Source organism: Sminthopsis crassicaudata, chromosome 4, assembly GCF_048593235.1.
Source record: "Sminthopsis crassicaudata isolate SCR6 chromosome 4, ASM4859323v1, whole genome shotgun sequence".
NCBI lineage: Eukaryota > Metazoa > Chordata > Mammalia > Dasyuromorphia > Dasyuridae > Sminthopsis > Sminthopsis crassicaudata.
Window position 1 is genome coordinate 304,931,375 of NC_133620.1, and position 20,572 is coordinate 304,951,946.

The 20,572-nt window shown below is 32.7% G+C and overlaps 2 protein-coding genes across 5 annotated transcripts in view; one reads left to right on the forward strand and one right to left on the reverse strand.

Moving 5' to 3' along the window:
• The window catches only part of TBCD (tubulin folding cofactor D), a 436,500-nt gene extending 422,021 nt beyond the window's left edge, over nucleotides 1-14,479 (forward strand). For all 4 annotated transcript variants that reach the window (XM_074264992.1, XM_074264995.1, XM_074264993.1 and 1 more), the window contains 3 exons: nucleotides 5,838-5,947; nucleotides 9,446-9,530; nucleotides 13,530-14,479. In XM_074264992.1, coding sequence (XP_074121093.1) covers nucleotides 5,838-5,947; nucleotides 9,446-9,530; nucleotides 13,530-13,547 — 213 coding nt within the window. In that variant the 3' untranslated portion in view covers nucleotides 13,548-14,479. The remainder of the gene's footprint in view (nucleotides 1-5,837; nucleotides 5,948-9,445; nucleotides 9,531-13,529) is intronic.
• B3GNTL1 (UDP-GlcNAc:betaGal beta-1,3-N-acetylglucosaminyltransferase like 1) overlaps nucleotides 48-20,572 on the reverse strand; it is a 133,070-nt gene continuing 112,545 nt past the window's right edge. Inside the window, exon 11 of the mRNA XM_074265019.1 lies at nucleotides 48-4,717. Coding sequence (XP_074121120.1) covers nucleotides 4,655-4,717 — 63 coding nt within the window. The 3' untranslated portion in view covers nucleotides 48-4,654. The remainder of the gene's footprint in view (nucleotides 4,718-20,572) is intronic.

A 20,572-nucleotide genomic window follows, 5' to 3' on the forward strand; every position in this document is an offset into this window, starting at 1 on the left:
CCCCATGTATATTTTCAATAAAGACACACACTATTTGTTAAGGGATACTTTATATTTATTTAATCGGTTTTATATTTTTTGTTTTAACATCTTTTAAAAAAAAATTTTAATTAAAAATAAAATTTAAACATTTATAAATTAAATTTTTAAAAATTAAACTTTTTTTTTCAATCAGCAAAATCTACCTTTTTTCTCTTTCATCCATGCAAACTGCCAGATGAAAATGAAAGAGCTCATTATGAATATTTATAGTCAAGAAAAACATATTCAAATACAAAAGAAAATATTCATGTGTGAATACTGACATGCATGCCTACATATTAACACAGGATACATACAACACATCTCATTCTTTACATCACTGTCAGATTAATATTTTTCTTATTAATCCTCTGGAATTTTAGGTGCTCATTATGCTGATTGAACTCCAAAGTCTTTCATTACATAAATTATTTTCCTAGCTCTGTTTAGGAAATCTCAGGTTTCTCAGAAGCCATCCCCTTCATCATTTCTTATGTTCACAATAATACTCCCTTACATTTATAACAACATAATTTTTTTAACCATTCCACAACTGACAGGCACCTCTTCAGATTCCTGTTGTTTGGCAAATCAAAAATAGCTACTAAATATTTTTGTACTTCTTCAGTTATAATTTATTTGCTTAGAAATGTTCCCTACTTTAATATGCCCTCAATTTAATTCCCCTTTCTTATTTTTCCTCTTTTTTTCCTGGGTCCCTCTTAAGTGAAATGTATTTCTTTGCCCCACTAAGTAGAGTGCATGTGTGTATGTATAAAATGCCCATTCTCTCTCCTCAATCTGTTGCCAAAGCCATTCAATTTTTATCTTTGCAGCACTCTCAAATGTGCCCTGTTCTCTTCTCTGACACTATGACTACTCTGCTATAGTCCCTCAACAGCCTCAAGTTTCTTCTCACTAGAATCCTTCCTACTTTTAGCCACTGAAATGATTTTCCTAAAACACAACTCAAATCCTGTCATCCTTTCACTCAAACTTCAGTGGCTCCTTTTTGACCCTAGGATTAAACACAAAACTATTTGGCATTCAGAACCCTTCATAACTTAACTCCTTCCTATCTTTCTAGTATCCTTGATAAATACTTTTCAGTTAAATGTTCCAGGTCTTCTGACTATTGAGCATTTTCACTGGTTCCTTGTGTGCAGTGTTCTCCCTCTTCATCTCTGCCTCTTGTCTTCTTTGTTTTCCTTTAAACTCCAATTAAAATTCCATCTTCCACAGGAAACTTTTCTTAGGCCATTTTCCCTCCATTAATTATATCCTGTTTATCCTGCTTGTTTGCATATGTATATGTATTTATTTGTTGTCTTCCCTCATTAAATTCTATACCTAGCCCTTAGCACAGTTCCTAGCATGTAAATCTTTACTGATTAATTATTGCATAGCCAATAAGCATTTTGCTTATTTTAATATAGGTAATATATATTTTTCATTTCCTTGGTTCTTCTGAATCAGGCCTTATTCTTCTGTGATTACAGATCTCTTCTAAGAGGCGCTATAGTGTTCTGGAGTTTAATGAGTTTAATCAGCATAATTGGGACCAGCTTTTAAACTTGCAAGTCAGAATCTATAACGGCATAGCATTAAACATAATTCTAACATCCTTTACTTTTTAAAGAGTTAAATTAGGAATCTCATTTTTTTTCTACGTACTTATTGTGTGACAATGAACAAATCACTCAACCTTTTCAGTTCTTAGTTTTTTCTTCTTTAAAATGAGGGAAAGAAGAATTTGGACTAGGATATCTCGATAGTCATTTTCAGCTCAAATCCCATATTCTTCCTCTGGTAAATATTGATTTATGTCAAACAGAAAGTGGTTTTTGAAATTCACAAGAAAAGTGAAAACAGATTATGAAGCTAAGAACAAAAAATAAATGATGACAATTATTTTTTCTTTTTATTCTTGCTATGAAACCAAGCTCTGTATTCTTTCTTTAATTTTCAAGTTGTCAATTTTAATGGTAATGATGTAATAGAAAGTTATAGCTTTTAAAAAGAAGCATTGTTGAGTTGAGGATATTAAATCTTAAAACAAAGAATGTGTAAGGAAACTTTCTTTTCCATTTGAGTTATTGGTTGATACATAATAAAAAATGCTTTTTAGTATTAGCTGACCAAAATTACATCCCCAAGTCATAGTAGCAATTTTGAACCATATTCTTGAGCTTCAAGGAACATTAGACATTATAAAGTCTTTTTTCCACCTTTTACAAATAAGAAAACTGGAAAACAGAGAGGAAGAATGATTTATCTGAGGTCTAACAGAAGAACATTGGATTAATATTAGATCCAAAAAAAATCTTGGGAGTGGTCCAATCCTTCTTTGCAGAATAGGAAGCTACAGTGGTGGAAATAAATATACAGTTCAGGCCTTCTGATTTAGTCTATTGTTATTAGAAGAATAGTAATTAGTTCTGACACAGTCACCCCTGAATGTCAATCTCTATAACATGACTCCATACAAAGCTAGGAAATTAAGTGCAACATTTAAAGTGCTTGTCTATTTTTAAACTGGCTGACTTCTCTAATACTAATAATATAAAACTTTTCAAGAAAGATTAAATATGATTTTTAATATAATGTTGAATTCCAATATATTTTGTTTTAATAAACAGTCACTTCAGGAGGAAGGCCTTATACATTTGTTGTTAGTTCTTTTAAGAAACATGACTCCTATTTACCCAAATTAAGCCTTAGACTATCATCCCTAGACAATGACCACTTTTAGTTTGTTGATTCAGTATTGGAATTTCTCCAGCTTTTCTGTAAGGATCTACAACTGTCTCTTGGCTGTAGGACTTGTATAATAATGCCTTTATTATGTAGTGTTCTTCTAGTTCTGCTCACTTTACTTTGGATCAGTTCTTGTAAGTCTTTCCAGGTTTTTCTGAAAGTATTCTGTTCATCATAATTTATAACATGATAGTATTCCATAAAATCAAATACCACAAATTGTTCAGTCATTCTCCAATTGATGGGCACCCTCTCAATTTCGTTTCTTTGCCACTACAAAAAGAATTGCTTTAAATACTTTTGTAAATATAGGTCCTTTTCCTTTTCTTTTGATCCCTTTGGCATAGAGACCTAGTAATGCTATTACTGGGTCAAAGGGTATGCACAGTTTTCTGGCCCTTTGGGCATAGTTCCAATTTATTTTTTCAGTGGTTAGAGTAGTTCACAGCTCTACCAATAGTGTATCAGTGTTCCAGTTTTCCCATACACCTCCAAAATTTATTTTTCTTTTTTGTCACTTTACCCAATATGATGTTGAAGTAGTACCTCAGAGTTGTTCTAGTTTACATCTCTCTAATCAATACAATTGAGCATTTATTTATTCATGTGACTATAGATAGCTTTGACTTCTTCTAAAAAAGTATCTATTCATTTCCTTTAACCATTTATCAACTGGAAATTACATGTATTCTTCTAAATTTGACTCAATTCTCTATATATTTGAGAAGTGAGACCTTCATCAGACACATTTCTTTTAAAAATCTTTCCCAGTTTTCTACTTTCCTTCTAATCTTGGCAGTGTAAATTTTATTTGTGTAAAAGCCTTCCAATTTAATATAATTGAAATTAACCATTTTATATACTATAACGTTCTCTTATCTCTTGTTTGATCCTAATATTTTCCTTTCTCCATAAATATGACAGGTAAACTATTCCGTGTTCTCTTAATTTGCCAATGTTTTTATCCATTATGTCTAAATTGTGTACCCATTTTGACCTTAGTATATGATGTGAGATGTTGATTTGTACAAACTGCTTTCCTTTTTTTCCAGAAATTTTTGTCAAGTGTGATTTCATGTCCCCAAAGTTTGGACTTTTGAATTACTATGGTCATTTACCATGTATTATGTACCTAATCTGTTCTGAGTTACCATTCTGTTTCATAGTTATTACCATATTGTTTTGGTGCTTGCTGCTCTATAATACAGATCTGGTACAACTAAGCCACCTTAGCCACCTTCCTTCATATTTTTTCATTAATTCTTTTAATATTCTTGAGCATTTTTTCTTTCAAAATTGTTATTTTTTTTCTAGTTCAATAACATAATTTATGATATGGCACTAAATGAGTCAGTTAATTCAGGTTGAATTGTCCTTTTTATATATTAGCTTAGTCTATCTTTGAGAATATTTTCCAATTATTTAGATCTGACTTTATATGAAGAGTGCTTTGTAATTGTGTTCATATAGTTCCAGACTTTGTCTTGGCACATGATGCCAAAGTATTTTATATTGTCTAGCGTTACTTTTTTTTTTTACCCAGATATTTTTTTATCAACATATTTTATTTTTCTCCAGTTACATGTAAAAATAATTTTTAAACCTTTTTTCTAAGTTTGTGTTCCAAATATTATTCCTCTCTCCTTTCTCTTCTTGACATGATAAACAAGTTTTTATTCCAAAAATTTGGATTTTTAGAGTTATCATATTAGATTACTATGACCATTTACTATAATGTAATGTGTGCCTAATCTATCATACTCTATCTCTTAGCCAGCACCAACCAGACTATTTTGCTAATTACCATAATGTAATTTGAGATTTCGTATTGTTAGATCACCTTCCTTCACATTTTTCATGTGCACATGGAGAAGAGTCATTCCATACCAGGCATTTGCTCTTGAATCAGCTCTCTTACTACATGTATATAAATTTGTACCTGCAAGATAAATATGGAATAGTTATCTATGGAGGGTAGCTTTAAGGGGAAAACATTATTAGCATCTGTGTGGAACATAAAATATTTACAAGATATAGTGCTGTGCAAACTAAAATTAAAAAACAAACAAACCAGGAACAAAGGGAGAATAGTGATATAGTACAGTACAAATGCACAGAAACAATCTGTGGAATATCTTATATGAAAAAAAAAAAAACAGATTGGGTTGTATGACTGAACTGTACATGGAAGGGAGTAATGTCCATTTGATAAATTTGACTCCTTGATATCCTTTCTTTTCACTAAATCTTGCTCTGTGTATGAACTTTTCTCAGCATAAGGTCCAGGATGTCATTTGCTGACCCTGTAATCAATCTTTGCATATTTGATCTCTAAATTATTATTTACTATGCTAGAAAAAATACCCCCAAAATTCCTTAAGGGGTTTTTTGCCCATAAGGATTGTTGAGAAAAAGCAGATATGTAGTAGTAATGCCTCCCAACTTAGCAATATTCTGGATTTCCCACTTCAAAGTATTAGCTTGGTAAATTGGACAAACATTCTCAGCCTTGTTACCAACACTCAGTCTGAGATACTTATAACAATGTAGTATACATTTCCCCATGTCTGTTGACTAATGGTATTTAAAGAATTAAGACTTGTGGAAAATTAATGAGATGACACAATTTCTTCCATTCCCAAACCTCCCTTTAATAATGACACTGATCTATCTGTCTCTATGCTCATGGAGCTAGGTGCACTGTCAAGTAGATTCTGCAAGGCCCAAAATGTTGTAGATAGTTGTGGGGAAATACTATTAGCTCAGGTCTGGATGCCTCTTTGGGCTTCTTAGCCCCATGTTGTGGACAAGTTGGAGACAGAAAAGGCTACTATCAGGTCATCTTTAAGTACAAATGCTCACTTGTGACAGTATACATGGCTACTCTACTAGGTAGGAACTGGTCATCATTGGGGTAAATTTTGTCTACATTATTTATAACTAGCTCTGACCATGAGCACAGAAATAGAAACAAATCTCTTCAAATATGCGATAATAGTGAATTAGCTTAGTAAGCCTTTGTCTACTACTAATGCACTCAACTTGATTTTCTTCCATAGATAAGGAAAACAACTGCCAGTCAGGTGTATGAAATGGTGTTAACTTACAATGACATTGTTGATCCAGCTATTTTTGATGAAGTTATGACTACACTCAGTGACACTGCCTGGTAAGTTAATCCATTATTAGAAATAAGATTACCAGTAAATCACTTAAGATTTCCAAACAAGGTGGGGAACTCCTTCTTATTTGTTATCTAAAGTAGAAAAATAGCATACAGGGAAAAGGAAGGGGAACAAATCTTTAAAGTGCCTTAATATATACTACATATACACTTTACAAATATTTTCTCATTTGATTCTCATAACAAAACTGAGAAGAAAGTATTATCTCCATTCAGAGGTTAAGTAATTTACCCAGAGTTAGACAGCTAGTAAACTTCTAAGGCCAAATTTGAATTCTGGTCTTCTTGACTCTAGATCTAGTGCTGTATTTACAATATCACCTAGTAACATAATTCATCATCCTGAGAGTTCTATAGTCTCAAGCCAAAACATTGTTAGGATATTGGTTCTTTCCAAGGCTGCTCAAGAACTTAAATGGTCACATAGTTCCAATAAAATCTTCCTCTTTTGTCCATGATGCCTCTAATACAGCTTAAGTTTTGCTTCTTCAGAAATTTCCATGAGATACAATATGGAACTCTGAGGGCTGAGAATTGGGCATAAAAGGTTGAAACATAAAAGAGCTGTGGAATTCTTTCCTTATAACAATGAGTTTTGAGAAACTGGTAAAATTCTTTATAAACTAATACCCAGAAGAAAATGATTTAATACTTTGTGACCCATTCCGTATGGATTATTTCCCATCTTATTGTATTTTTTTTTTTTTTAACGGATAGAACTCTACTTTCTGTTTTCATTGTGATTCACTTTTTGGTAAGTGAAAACTGAAAGCTCTTGTTCTGTAGCAGAATCACAATAACTTTGAATTAATTGTTAAGGAATATTTAGAGAGTTTAAAGTGGCTTTTACCTCTTCAATACCAAACACAGTTTGGAACTGAAGAGAACATTTTAGGTATAACAGATGGCCCTTACAAAGCAATAGAGATGGAATGTAGAACATTGTGTGTGAGGAATAGCAAATGGGTCAATATGGCTATATCCATAGAATGTGTGGAAAGGAGTAAAATATAAGAAGCTTGGAAAGGTAGTAAAGAATGAATATGTAAAAGTTTTAAATGCCAAAGAGAGAAGTTTGTATTTGTAATAAGGAACTATTAGAGTTTACTGAGTAGGAGAATTATATGATCAGATTTAAGGCTTCAGGAAAATCACTTGTAGCAGGGGGGAAGAGGAGAGGTATGAGTCAGGAAGTCCAATAAGAAGGCTAAGAATATTGTAGTAGTGAAGGCCAGAAGTAAGACAGTGGTGGGATGTGTAGTGAGAATGATATATGAAGGCAGAATAAGATTTGTAAATAATTAGACATATGGGTGAGTGAAATTTTGAGGTAGGTAATCACTGAGATTTTGAATGTGGGTTTAGCTGGGATAATGTTGGTGTCTTTTTTAATAATAACAAAGTTAAAAAGAGGGATTGCTTTTGGAAAAGAAATAATGAATTCTGTTTTGGACCTCTGTCTTTTGGACAGATGCTTTTGGGGCATCAAGTCTGAAATATCCAATGGGCAGATGGTAATTTGGGACTGGAACTAAAGTAGAGAATAACTTCATAAGAAATCCACAGTACCATCTCAGAAGAAAAAAAAAATTGTTCATACAACATTTAAAGTAGGGGAAAAAATGGATCTTTAATAAAATATAGGATTTTCAGTCTTTCTTGGTGGTGAGACTAGACTTATTAGAGGCAAATATGACAGAAAGCCTGGGGCTTGTTTGGTTTGGTTTTGATTGTATCAGAAAATAAAAATGAGAGGAATAAGTGACTCTACTGGAAAGGGAGAAGAAGAATGAGAGGGAAATCATTATTACATAATAGAATTGCATTAGATGAATATTATTTAATCTTGAAACAGGAGAAGATGGGTATGCTATAAATCTCACTTTCACTGAAACCGAAGTAAGAAAAACTGAACACATACACACCCACCCTTCAAATCCATCATCATACTACAGATAGCAAGTAATCACAGTTTGGAAGAATAGAAAACTTCAAAAAATTTAGCCAGGCAGTGAAAATGTCTGGGAAGAGAAGGAAAAGGAAAGAAAGGGAGAATGGATAAATTCATCAGTTCCCATTAGCTTCCTGGAAAATATGTTTTTATAGCCAGTCAGGCAAGTTCTAAGCAAGAAGATTGCTCTTTCCATAAATGTATCAATGAGTAATGCCTTTCTTCACAATTATATTCAGTCCAGAATATCATTGTCCTTTTCTAGGCATTGGCTGCCATTCTTTTAGTGCTTGCCTATACACTACTACCTTCTCCATACAGTACTCTTATGTTCCCAGTTCAGTGGTATTCACCACTCTCTCAGAATGTTAGCTTCCTTTTTGAGCTGGAAAATCTAGACTTCCTATGAGCTTCTATGGTTAATGCAACACTTTAAATAACACTTTTCTCCTTTCTGGATTTTAGTTGTCTACTCTACAAATTGAAGGGGGGCCCCTTTTAGTATCTATAATTATAGATAGAGGCTGTGGCCTTGTTTTATACAAGTCTTTAAAAAAAATCAAGTCTTGGGGGCAGCTAGATGGTGCAATGGATAGAGTACCAACTCTGAAGTCAGGAGGACCTGATTTCAATTGTGGCTTCAGACACTTAACTATCTATGTGACCCTAGGCAAGTTACTTAACCCCATTTGCTTCATCCAGGAAAAAAAAAAAAGAAATTAAGTCCTAAAGGAATTTTCATAAATTCCAAATAAAAAACTTTATATTGAAATAAAACATGCACATAAGAAACATTTAGAAAATCAAAAAGATCCTGTTGATAGGATATTATGGAAATTTCTAAGTGGGAAAAGGAATCATAAAGATTATCTTACCAAATTGCACATGATTTTATGCTATTCCTATGAATAAAATATGGTATATAGGCCTAACCTTGCTTTTGGGGAGCTTATAATTTAAATTACACATTTTATCCATTGGTTATAATAATAAAAATAGCTAGAATTTATTTACTTAAAAATTTGTAAAGCATTTTTCCAAACATCTCACTTTATCTTCACAACAAGAAGGTGTTATTATCCCCAATATATACATGAGGAAACCATAGCAGACAAAGATTAAGTTACTTGCCTAAGACCACACATCTGGTGAACTTCTGAAGCTGAATTTAAACTCAGAACTTCCTAACTCCAGGATGTACAAAACAGTCACAGTCATGTGTGTAAGCTGTAAAGAACTTGTATTTTCTTCTACCACAAAACAGGATTTTCGAACTTTCTTTTTCTTCCTTTTTCTCCTTCCATTACCATACATCTTAAATATTTTTCTTATTTGCTTCCTGTAATTTTAAAAAAGAAAAATAACCTTTTCACATTTATTCGTAAAGTGGGATAGAGACAGCCAGAAAATCATAAACAAATAACAGACTGAGTTATATGGTTATATCTCTAAGTAGTAGTTTTGTTTCAGATGTCTCATTTGGTTTCCTTCCTCTCAGTGTCTGATGGATTCTTTGTCACTTCCCCTTTCAGGGACACTGAATTACACTTTGTGAGAAGACAGCGGAACTACCTATGTGATCTTCTGCAAGTACCCAAACCGCAGCTAGTCTCCAAGGTAACTCCAAGGCTTGTGCCACATTGTTTGATTTCATTTCAAAAAACAAAAGAAAACTAATTTAATATAAAACCATGCATAATTTTCTTAAAATGTTCTGCTTATACATGGCCATGAAGTATGTTTTTTGGGATAGCTCTGTAATGGTAGGGATATCATAAAGCACATTATTGTAATATACAATATTGCCAAAAATCAGTTTCTATAACTGGTGTCATAGTAAATGTTGAGGATGTTCCAGATTTCTGGTTTAATACTCAGCTGACCTAGAAAAGCAAGTATAAAATAATGTAATGTAGATGACTATGTCTGCTCTTATTACAAAAAATATAGGTCATGTGATTTCAGGGAAGAAGGGGGAATGGTCATGGTTTCCAGAAGATCTGATGCTTCTCAAATTATCTTTCCTTGTTTTCCATGACAGCTATTGTTTGATAGTAAATATTTTATATTTTCCATCTGGATCTGAATTTTGTTTTTCTTTTGATAGATCTTTTATGGCTTAGTCAAATTTTTTTCCTTAAAGATTGAATTTTTTCCATTTAAGAGGTTTTCTATTAATTTGAATATTTTATATTTTACGTTTAATCACCTCTTTTAAATCTTGTTTTGTAGTATATATTTTTTGTATGGTAGATTCTAAAATTTCTTTTTCATTTTATTTTTTTGTTACCTTTTTGACAATTTGATTTCTATATTTTTGCTTAGTTTAACAGTTTCACTAGTCTTTTCAAATATATAGCTTTTATTATTCTAATTTTCAACATTTTCTATTTTATACTTTTTTTATTATGTGGTTTTTAAAAAATTGGATTTTCAGTTCAACATTTCTCTATTTTTGTCATGTTTTCAGAGTTAAAATTTTATTTCTATGGTTGTTCTATTTTTCAAAATGTCATTATTGGCTTGTAGTCTTTGTATTAATTACTATATTGAATTATTATTTGTAAAACTGCTTTTTTTGCATTTCTTTGGTCATTTGTGATGATATCATATTCCTTTGTTAAGAAATATATATATTCTTTAATATATCTATGTAGAAAGATACCTTCACTCTTTCAAATCTAACTTTTTGAAGAGGTCATACAATTCTGTATTTCCCTTTTGTTTTTCCTTAGATTTGTCCAGCATGAGTAAGGAATATTAGTCTTCTACAATTACTTAATTACATAATTATTAATTCAATTAATTTTTCTTTTATGTATTTAGCTGCTCTACTATTTAGTTCATACTTAGTATTGATATAGTTTTATGGGTTAATATAGGTTAACAATTTAGGTACTGTGTTATCTCTCTTGACATTGTAGATTTTTATTTTCTCTGTTTAAAATTGTTTGCAACTTCTGCTTACTTTTCTACAATCAATAAATACACAATTCTGCTCTTAGTATCTCATTTTTATTCTCTATGTCTTTAGTTTTTAAAAATGTGCTTCTTTTATGAATAAATTGTTAGATTTTTTTCTTTTCCATTCTTACTATTCTTTCATTTTGTTAACTTTTTGATTTGATTTTTAGTCCATTCATATTTTGTGATTATGATTTTGAAGCTAATGTTTTCTTCAGATATTTATTTTGTATTGATTTTATCCACTTCACTTTTTGTCACCCCTTTGTTCTAACAATTAATTTTGCCTACTACTTTGATGTTAGTCTGTTCCCACAATCTTTCCCACACTTTCCCATTCTCATTTATTTGCCTTATCCTAAGTTCCTTGAATTGTTTATTTATTTTTTTCTTCTCCTTTGACCATTCTCCTTTGCTCTGAGTGTATGGATCAAAATATTCCCTCCCGTCTTCCTTCTTCCTAAAACTTTTTATTTTAAGTAAGATTATTTTGCAGTGCCCCTTTCCACTCATTTTTTTTTTTAAATCTTCCTTATGTTTCTCCAATTATAAGTTTTCCTGAATTCTCTTTCTCAGATCATGTGCTTACTTATTACTTCTTTATTATGTTATTCATGAAAGTAGAACTTCTGGAAAACCAAATCTGAGTTTCTTCCTTGTAAAGGGCAGGAACTCAGTATGATTGATTTAATTCTACAACAAGATGTTAACTCAGTAGAATTGATAAGACTGGTTATCTAGTTTAGCATATGAGTTCTCTAGTTCAATATGACTGATTTAATCTTACAACAAATAATGGTTCCCTAGTGATATAATGATTGGTTTATATATATATATATATATATATATACATATATATATATATATATATATATAAATATATAAATGATGTAATTGTAAAAGAGTATATAAACTGGGCACAAACTTAGCCAGAGAAAACTAGACCAGCCTCTTGGTGGCTTAGAAAAGTCTCTTGCACTTCCCCCATTAAAACCAAGACCCATTCCAGAGGGCCTCTGGAAAGCTAGCCAGGTGAAGGAGACAGATTGAGAAGGCGATAATAAAGACTGACTTTGGACTTTATTCCTGTCTATTCTTGTGGTGATTATTCTGCTGAAAAACAAGGCTAGTCCGGAGACCTCCAGAAAGCTAGCCAAAACATTACATTACATTAAATTTTGTTGTTGATGATTAGGCTCATATTGTAAGATTTTTCAGTTCCTTTGCTTTTTGGAATATACACTTCCATTATTTTTATTTACCATGACAGCATTGAAATATTTGAATTGATTTTACTTCATAGGTAAAAGTCTTTCTCCTGACTGCTTACAAAATGTATTATTAGAGGCAATTATGTGATGCAGTAAATAAAACTCTGTACTTAACCTCAGGAAAACCTGAGTTCTGGATCTAAATCCAGCTTTAGAGACTTAATAGTTGTGGGATCTTAAGTAAGTCATTTAACTGTTATCTGCATCAGTTTTCTCATTTGCAAAATGTGTCTAATATCTACCAAGGTTGTTGAGGATAAAATGAGATATTTTTAAAGTCCTTAAAATAATAACTAACACATAAAAATAGCTTAATAAATGCTTATTTCCTTTCTCCATGTTGAATCTGCATGAATATTTTTTCTGGTGACAATCTATGGATTTGTTCAACTAGTACTTTGGAGCTTATATTCAAAGATTCTTGGGCAATCTGGATTTTTAAAAAAATTTTCATACATTATGTCATTTAAATTTTTTTCTTATCTTCAGGGAGAGCTATGCTCCTCAAACTATTCCATCCTATCACATTGGCTTATATAGAATTTTAATTATCTTTTAAAAAACTTTTATTTTTTTTTTTGACTTTTGTTTCTCTTTTGGAGATTTTTTTTTTCCCTTGTTTTTGTGTTCTAAATCTCTACTACTCATCAGATTCTTTACTTAATTCTTTACTTACATTTTCCATTGTGGGCTTTAAAAAAAAATATTTTCCATACCATTGACTAATTGAGAACTCTTGATTTCTGACCTAATTGTATTCCTTTTAAAAAATCATTTTCTCTTGCACTATTCTTGATTTTCTTTTTTCTATGTTTCATAGAATTTGGTAGATTCTTTTTTCCACTGAGAATTCATTTTCCTTCAAATTATATGGGAGCTTGGCTATATATTTTGTCTTCTTCTATTGGACTTTTGTTCTTTTACTTTTTCTCACGTATTCATAACATTTTGTTTCCCCTCATTGCTCTTTAGCCTCTGTTCCTCTATTCCTGCACAATATTGGACACAATACTCTAGATGTGATTTCACCAAGGTAAAAGTAGAGCAGGATTATCATCTCCACTAACTACAAAAAGTTAGTTTGTTGACTGTTTTTATCACATTGAGCCTGCATAAAAGATTCAGATTTTTTTTTTTTTTTAGTGAACATCAGCCTAAAGATAAATTTAGACTTGATATGAGGGAAATCGTATTTATTATACAAAAGTGTAGTGACCAGATTTGGGAGACGATGGGTTTCCCTTCATTGTAGATCTTCAGAAGTTAAATGACTTTTTTTTTGGTGTTATAGAGAAGATTCATATTTGAATTGGATGGCCTCAGATATATTTTCCAACCTTGAGATTCTGCAATTCTGACTTTTATTGTCTTGTTCTTTCAGCAACTCCCAGCTCACTGAGGCTACATTCCTGAAGCCTTTGAGAGAAGCCCTGTTTTTGTAGCAGGAGAAACAGCAACATTATTGATCCACAGTGAAGGAGGAGACTTGATTCTCTGAAGCCAAAAGGAGCATAATTTAATATGAAAATTTCACATCAAGTCCTTTTCCCTCCAATTTCCTAACAAATGTAATATTTTAGTGGTATGTTTCTCTATATTTAGAACAAATGTAAAGGCACTGCATCTCTCTATTCTGTTTATTGTTCAGTTGTTGAAATTCAGTATCTGTAACCACAAGATGGCAGTTTATCCTATGGTCACTTCATTAAGTGCAGATGAATTGATAGAATTGACTAATGCTTTCCTTTTGTTGAGAACTGAGCAAGACTCCTATAAAATCATGTTTGTGTTGATGTTTATTATTCATGATATCATGTGGTAGACATAGGGTTGTTACTAAGATGAGAAAAGGAAACTTTTCCTAAGATGACTCAAGACTAGTTTCCTTTTGAGAAGTTACACTTTTTACCCTTCTCCCTTGCATGAATAAACACACAGAATTTAAGTGCTTATTGAGTGCTAGGCTTTGTGTTAAATTCAGGAGATATAAATACCAAAGAGAATCCCTATATTCATCAAACAGGGAAACACTAAGAATGAAGTCACTGGATAATGAATTGAGTAATTATGGTTCTTCCATAAGCAATGGTGGTTGTATTGATGATGATTGCTGTTCTCAAAATGAAAGGGTTGATTCTTGCCCAGGCTTGTGGTTAAAAGAAAATCCTGGTTTGGGCTTCACCCAATTAAAGACAAAGGCAAACTCAGGAAATAAGACAAAAAGAGTTTATTTAGCCCACCAAAGCAGCTTGGGGTTGGAGTGTTGCCCTTGTACCTGAATTCACTCTGAAAGCCACTTACTGGAGTCAATAAAACAATTTACATATTAGATAAGACAGTCTTCATTGGTATGCATTTCAAGATGAAATTACATGAGACATAGCTTTAATGTCACCTCTCTTCCATCATTTTGGAAGATGAGATTAGTCGAGAAAATGAGATCAATCCTCAGGGGATGAGACTAGTCCTTTTCCTTTTTTTGAACTGCCTTTTCCTTCTCCTTAAACATTGTTTCCAAAAGGTAAAGCAAGCTTAAAACATGGGAATAACAGATTAAATTCTACCCCAGTGGCTGAATTGACTTGGCACAACAATTCTTACCAATCATGGGGATAAAGAAGTGAATAAAAAAGCATTCAAAAGTGCCTGCTTCCAAGAAGATTACAATCTATTGGAGAATTACACGCTAATAAACACATATAGGAAGTAGTAGCCAAGGGACTAAGTTATGGTATGGAAAGCCAGGCACTAAGTCAGGTAGATAGAGACTGAAGGAGAGGAAAATAAAGAGTAGAGAGCCAAATGGCTTTAGTTCCTTCTCAGCAGAGTCTTTGGTTTTCCAGTTTGGAGGATGGAGCAACAGCAGGGGAAATGTCCTGGAGGTGGAACCAATGGATGATATGTAAAGCTAGGGCAATGATTTCCCAGAGGTATAGAGTACATATGCATTAAAAGGCTTTGAAGGATGCACCTTTTCCAGAAGTACTGGTAATAAAGATTATCATCATTCCCTGACATTTGGAAACATGGTGTAACATCCCTATGCATGCCAGGAAGATATTGCATTGTGCATTTCTGCCCTGGTCTAGCTGTTCTCAACAGTCAACAAGGCTCATCTTGGGGCAGGAACAAGCCATTTTCAAACTAGCATGGCAATTTCCCCATTATTTTGGATCTAAGCCTAAGAGGGGAGTTGAATATGAAGATGTCAGAGCTACCAGCATCCCTTTGGATTTCTTACTTGTCAGTACAAGAACAAAATATACCCTGCCTAAAAAAAAAAATCTCTGGAATGAATTTTTAAGTTGATTCATGATTCATTGAATTAATAGATAACACCAGTTTTGATAAATTATAAATGGGTCATTGTCTAGATAAATAATATAGATTACTTACTCATTATTAAAAAACAAAAAGGATACTATTGTTTAAAACAAATGCAAAAAACCCCACAAAACACCTCTAACCAATTTTGACAAATTCCAAGGAGTAAGACAATTTTTTTTTTTAAATCACTAAAACAAGGCAACAATTCCAGCTATGTCCTGTTTTTATAAACAGGTATAAGCATCTTCTGTATAAGGGCAAAAGAATTTTGACTAGGCCACAATCATGAGGAGGTGGAATCAATGCTCCCATAGCTCTTCCCCAAATATTTTGATTGGTCCACAATTCAAGTGAGAGAAATAGAGTTAGTGAGCATGTGTCCTCTGTTGTCTTTGGCAGCTGCCTGTCATATTCAAGGTTAAAAACAAGTTTTTAAAATGTACTTCTTTATACTTAGCACAACAGCTGACTTTCCCACAATTCTCCATTTTGGTGGTTGCATACATAAGTTGGAACTATGTCACTGTCAACATCATCCTAATTACTGCTGTAATTTGGCAGTCAGTTTGAGAATCTATACTTTGTATCAATTAAAGCATTATAAACACAAACACTACAAAACATCTTTTCTTTTTTTTTTCCCTGAGGCTGGGGTTAAGTGACTTACTTGCTTAGGGTCACACATAGAGGAAGTGCTAAGTGTCTGAGACCAGATTTGAACTCCTGGTCCTCCTGAATTCAAGGCTGGTGCTTTATCTACTGCGCCACCTAGCTGCCCCAAAACATCTTTTCTTACACAGTTAAGGTAATAATGAAATCATTTTGGAGGGCTTCAAACTTCTCTTTGGCTTCCATGTAAGAAATGTTAAAAATTTAACATTATTATTCCATAAGTTTTTGTAAGCTGAGGTTAATATGAACAGGAAACTCTCAGTTGACCAAAAGTTGTAGAAAGAATGGTTCTGATCCAAAATGAAAAATAAAAAGAATTAGGACATACCTGTCTTTCAAGCAAACATAAATACCATGAAACGAAAAGCTAAATGAATACCATAACCATTATCAATATTAAATAACATCAAGTCTTCTTGTAACGTAATTACCGACTTCCAATCCTAGCTAATCATCTGGTTTCTTGAAAAAAAAAATTCTCTGAGGCATTCTGGAATAGGCCTTGTTCTCATGAGGAGAGTTCTGAAGGGGGCTCCTTCTAAAATATCTGCTTCTCTGGTTCCAAGTCACTTGTAAAGATTCCTAGATAATTCTGCTAAAATTTGCCAGTAACACGAATCAGTACAATTTAGTACAACTTTCTAAATTTTCTTTTTCAGTAACTAGTTCATGTGGTGAAACCAATTTAAACCCCCTTGACAACAGTCACTCATTCTTCCTCTGTACCTACCTAAATCTGATATGGACAATGCCATCAACTAAAAAAAGAATCTTCTAAAAGAAAACAAATTCCTGAAGCTTGATTTGTAACATGAGCTCTTCTATTTTTTAATATTATGAGAAAAGGAATTAAAAATAGGGGGAGAAAGATAAGATTTGAATTTTTTTTTGTAATTATGAATGCAATTTTATATGTAAAAACCTTAATTCTATTTTGAAAACTTATTATAAAAACATGTTCAAGGTTTATATGTCCCAATAGAAACATTTTGGTATGTGTGCATGCATACATGCACAAATGCATATGTGTATATATACACACAGATATACATAGATATATGTATATGTGGATCTATAGATATATGTGAATATAGATACATGGAAATCTAACCTTGTAGCTTTCTCAAAATTTATTACCTCATTTAAAAAAAAAAAAAACCCTACTGTCTTATCTTTTTTATTTCTTACACACACACACACACACATACATACATATAACAAAAATCATTACAGTTCACCTGTCTTGGTTACAAAAATTTGCTATAAAAGGAAAAAGAAGGCCATAGTTATGAAAATAGCAAAGACTGCTCTAAGCTGTAAAGAGAAAAACAAACACAACAAACCCTAAGTTTTGATTCTAGGCACATCATTTAAAGCCAATCATATAGCCAAGTTCCACATTATTCACAGGTTATCAAAGCTACACCCAGAATTAACTAAGTGGGAAAGTTTCCTGTTCAAAAGTGAAATGGCACAATGGGGAAACTGAACTGAAGATCCCTAAATGCGCCTATGCAAAATCATCCCTTCAACTTTGTCAGATAGAGGCATCCCACTGTAGCACAAGGGAAAACCTTCAAATGAATTACCACAATTTGGAATTTCACACATACAGTAAATACATGATTAATAGTTCACTCAAGACCAAAGAAATTCTGGCTACTGTAAGCCTCCAATCTGTATTAGATATTATCCCCTAAGGCAAAACTGAATTCTTTGAATCTAAGGTCTTTGGGTATTAAGATACCTATTATTTATTAACATTCAATTTCATAATTTTCATAAATGATAGTCAAATAATCTCAGATGAAATTTTCTCTTTACTATAAACACTTTGCTTAGAAATGTTTCTCAAAATTCCTCAGTTAGTCCTTCCACATTGCAACCTTCCCCATTGCAGTTTTGATATATCACAGGTCAGCATAAGAAACTGTGGGAATTTTGAGGGCGTTTTGCATAAGCTGCAGATTAAACAGGAAAAGTTTAGAAACTCAGGAATGCATAAAATATATATGATATTGTATAATATCAATATGTTTTATAATTTGATACCATAATAATTCGTACTTCTCCAGTATGAGGGAGTGCCAAAGTTTTTAAAATGGGTTTTAATCTACAATGTAGAAGAAGGAATAATTATATTCTGGAATCTTACAATGTACTATCAATAGAGATGATGTTGATCAGCTTGCTTTAGTAGAAAGTCTCAAGGAAGGTCTCAAATAAGGATGATATAAAAATATCTTTGCTATCTTATCTTCTTACAGCATATTATCTATTTAAGACAAAATGTAGTTTTTCAGTATTGTCTGGTCCTTTATGACCTCATATAGGATTTTCTTGGCAAAGATATTAGAATGATTTGCCATTTCCTTTTCCAATTTATTTTATAGATGAGGAAACTGAGGCAAACTAGTTAAGTTCACATAGCTAGTGTCTGAGGCTACATTTGAACATGGATCTTCATGACTCCAGGTGTACTACTCTATTAAACCATTTTAGCTGCCCCTAAAACAAAATATTTTCTATTAAATATTTAATAGTTTTAAAACATTTGGCTACATTTTTCAATTCATTATCTAAAGGCATCCAGATTAAAAGAGAAGTTACTTTACTAACAGTGTTTTTGAAAGAATGGTTACTTAAGTTTCACAATGTAAGAAACATTTTAGAAATTTAATAAAGCAAACTTAACTTTATTATTAATTAACTTTGTTATTAATTCAGTCAAATTTACTTCCAAATGATTTAAACAGAAAATCATTCATTTTATCACTTTGGGCATGCTATACAGATTGCACTCAAGACCTAATCAATTTAGGCAAACTTGGGAAAACAAAATGAATTTATTAATACATTAAGGTCACATGCTAGTGAACAGGCACCAAATCTAGCTGTGCCCTGCTTTTAGTGATAGGGATGAAGTTAGTGGTAGTTGTGATGAGATGTGAGAATTGGGGTGAGGAAACCCCTCTGAGGTCCAATGCAAAGTTCTCAAACTTGAAATCTCTGTGGCAAAAGTGATTTACTGGCGCTGAGAAGCCAATTTCTCAGCTAGGAAGACAGACTTATTAGTCAAAAGGTCCTGTTAAGGAGATGGCAAAGGTTAACATTGAGAAGAGAATTATCTTCACAGTGGGCAAAGTCCTGTTTTAGGACATTTGCAAAGAGCTCTGGGCATGTAGCTCTAGATATTATTGGGGCTTGCTTTAATCTTTTGGGGGGGAGGAAGGGGCAACTCCTGAGAGACTAATTTTCAATTCAATTTAAAACTGAATGAGATTATTTAATTGGGAGTTTCTAGCCATTGAGCAATTCAATAGAGGGTGATTGACCAAGATCTCCAATTGAATGAAACTACTTAACTGGGAGTCTGCAGACTTTTCCCAGGATCTGGGAGCTCCTCAAAGGGGGTACAGTTTCTGGGCCCCCCAAAAGATCTGTTTGTCATTCCCCCCCTCAGGCCTCTTTCAGAGGAGAGTTTGGACAGTTTCAGGTTCTCCTCTATCAACAGGAGTAAGCATTTTCCATATCATAAATCAGCTCCTTACGTATTTTGATTGGCCCATGATTGAAATGAGGAGATGGAGTTGGTGAACATATCCCCTAACATCTGGGAAAGAAATGTTGCTCTTGAATCATTTCAGAATCCTTATGGTCTCTCAGAAATATTGAAACGATATTTGTATGAATTGGGTAAGCGAGAATTGTGGCCCTCAGATCTCCCCATCCCTCTGTCCATGCTCTGTCCATACAGAAGGATTTAAGCCTTCATGCTAACATATACAGTAAGATACCATCAAGTAGGTAATGAAAGAGAATTTTATAAAGTTATATACACATAAAATGTATCCCTGAAGTCTCTGCACATTACCTCCCAAGTGTTGTGTCAGAGGCAGTATCTACATAACCTATCTTTTGTATGACCTAGTATGGCCTTCTTTTGTAGGTTGCTAATAAAGTTACCAATTTTTATATGTACCAATTGAAAAACATGAATTGGCATTTTACTTTTGCCTTTCTTAGAGAATAAGCTTCCTTAATCTCTTTGTCTCTAAGCCCTTTCAAATTCATGACTTTCCTAGGAGTTGAGGGGAATCAATGAAGGTATCATATACCTACAAGTTAGGATATTCTATCAATTTTAGATTTCCCACTTCTTGCCCCCCAGAAAGTAATGTCCCAATCAGTAAGCTCTGAGGCTTTTCCTAAAACATTTATGAGAGGATTTTACAGAATATTACATTACATGAAAAGCATGTTTGCTTTTTCACTAGACATATCATAGATAAACTACTAAAGGAACCTTATGTGGAAGTGATGGGGACAATTTTGGTATTGATTCTGCCTGGCTTTGATTATAAACAAGGACTGAATGACATGTAGTGTGAAACTTATTGAAATCTTTACCTTCATTCCATCATA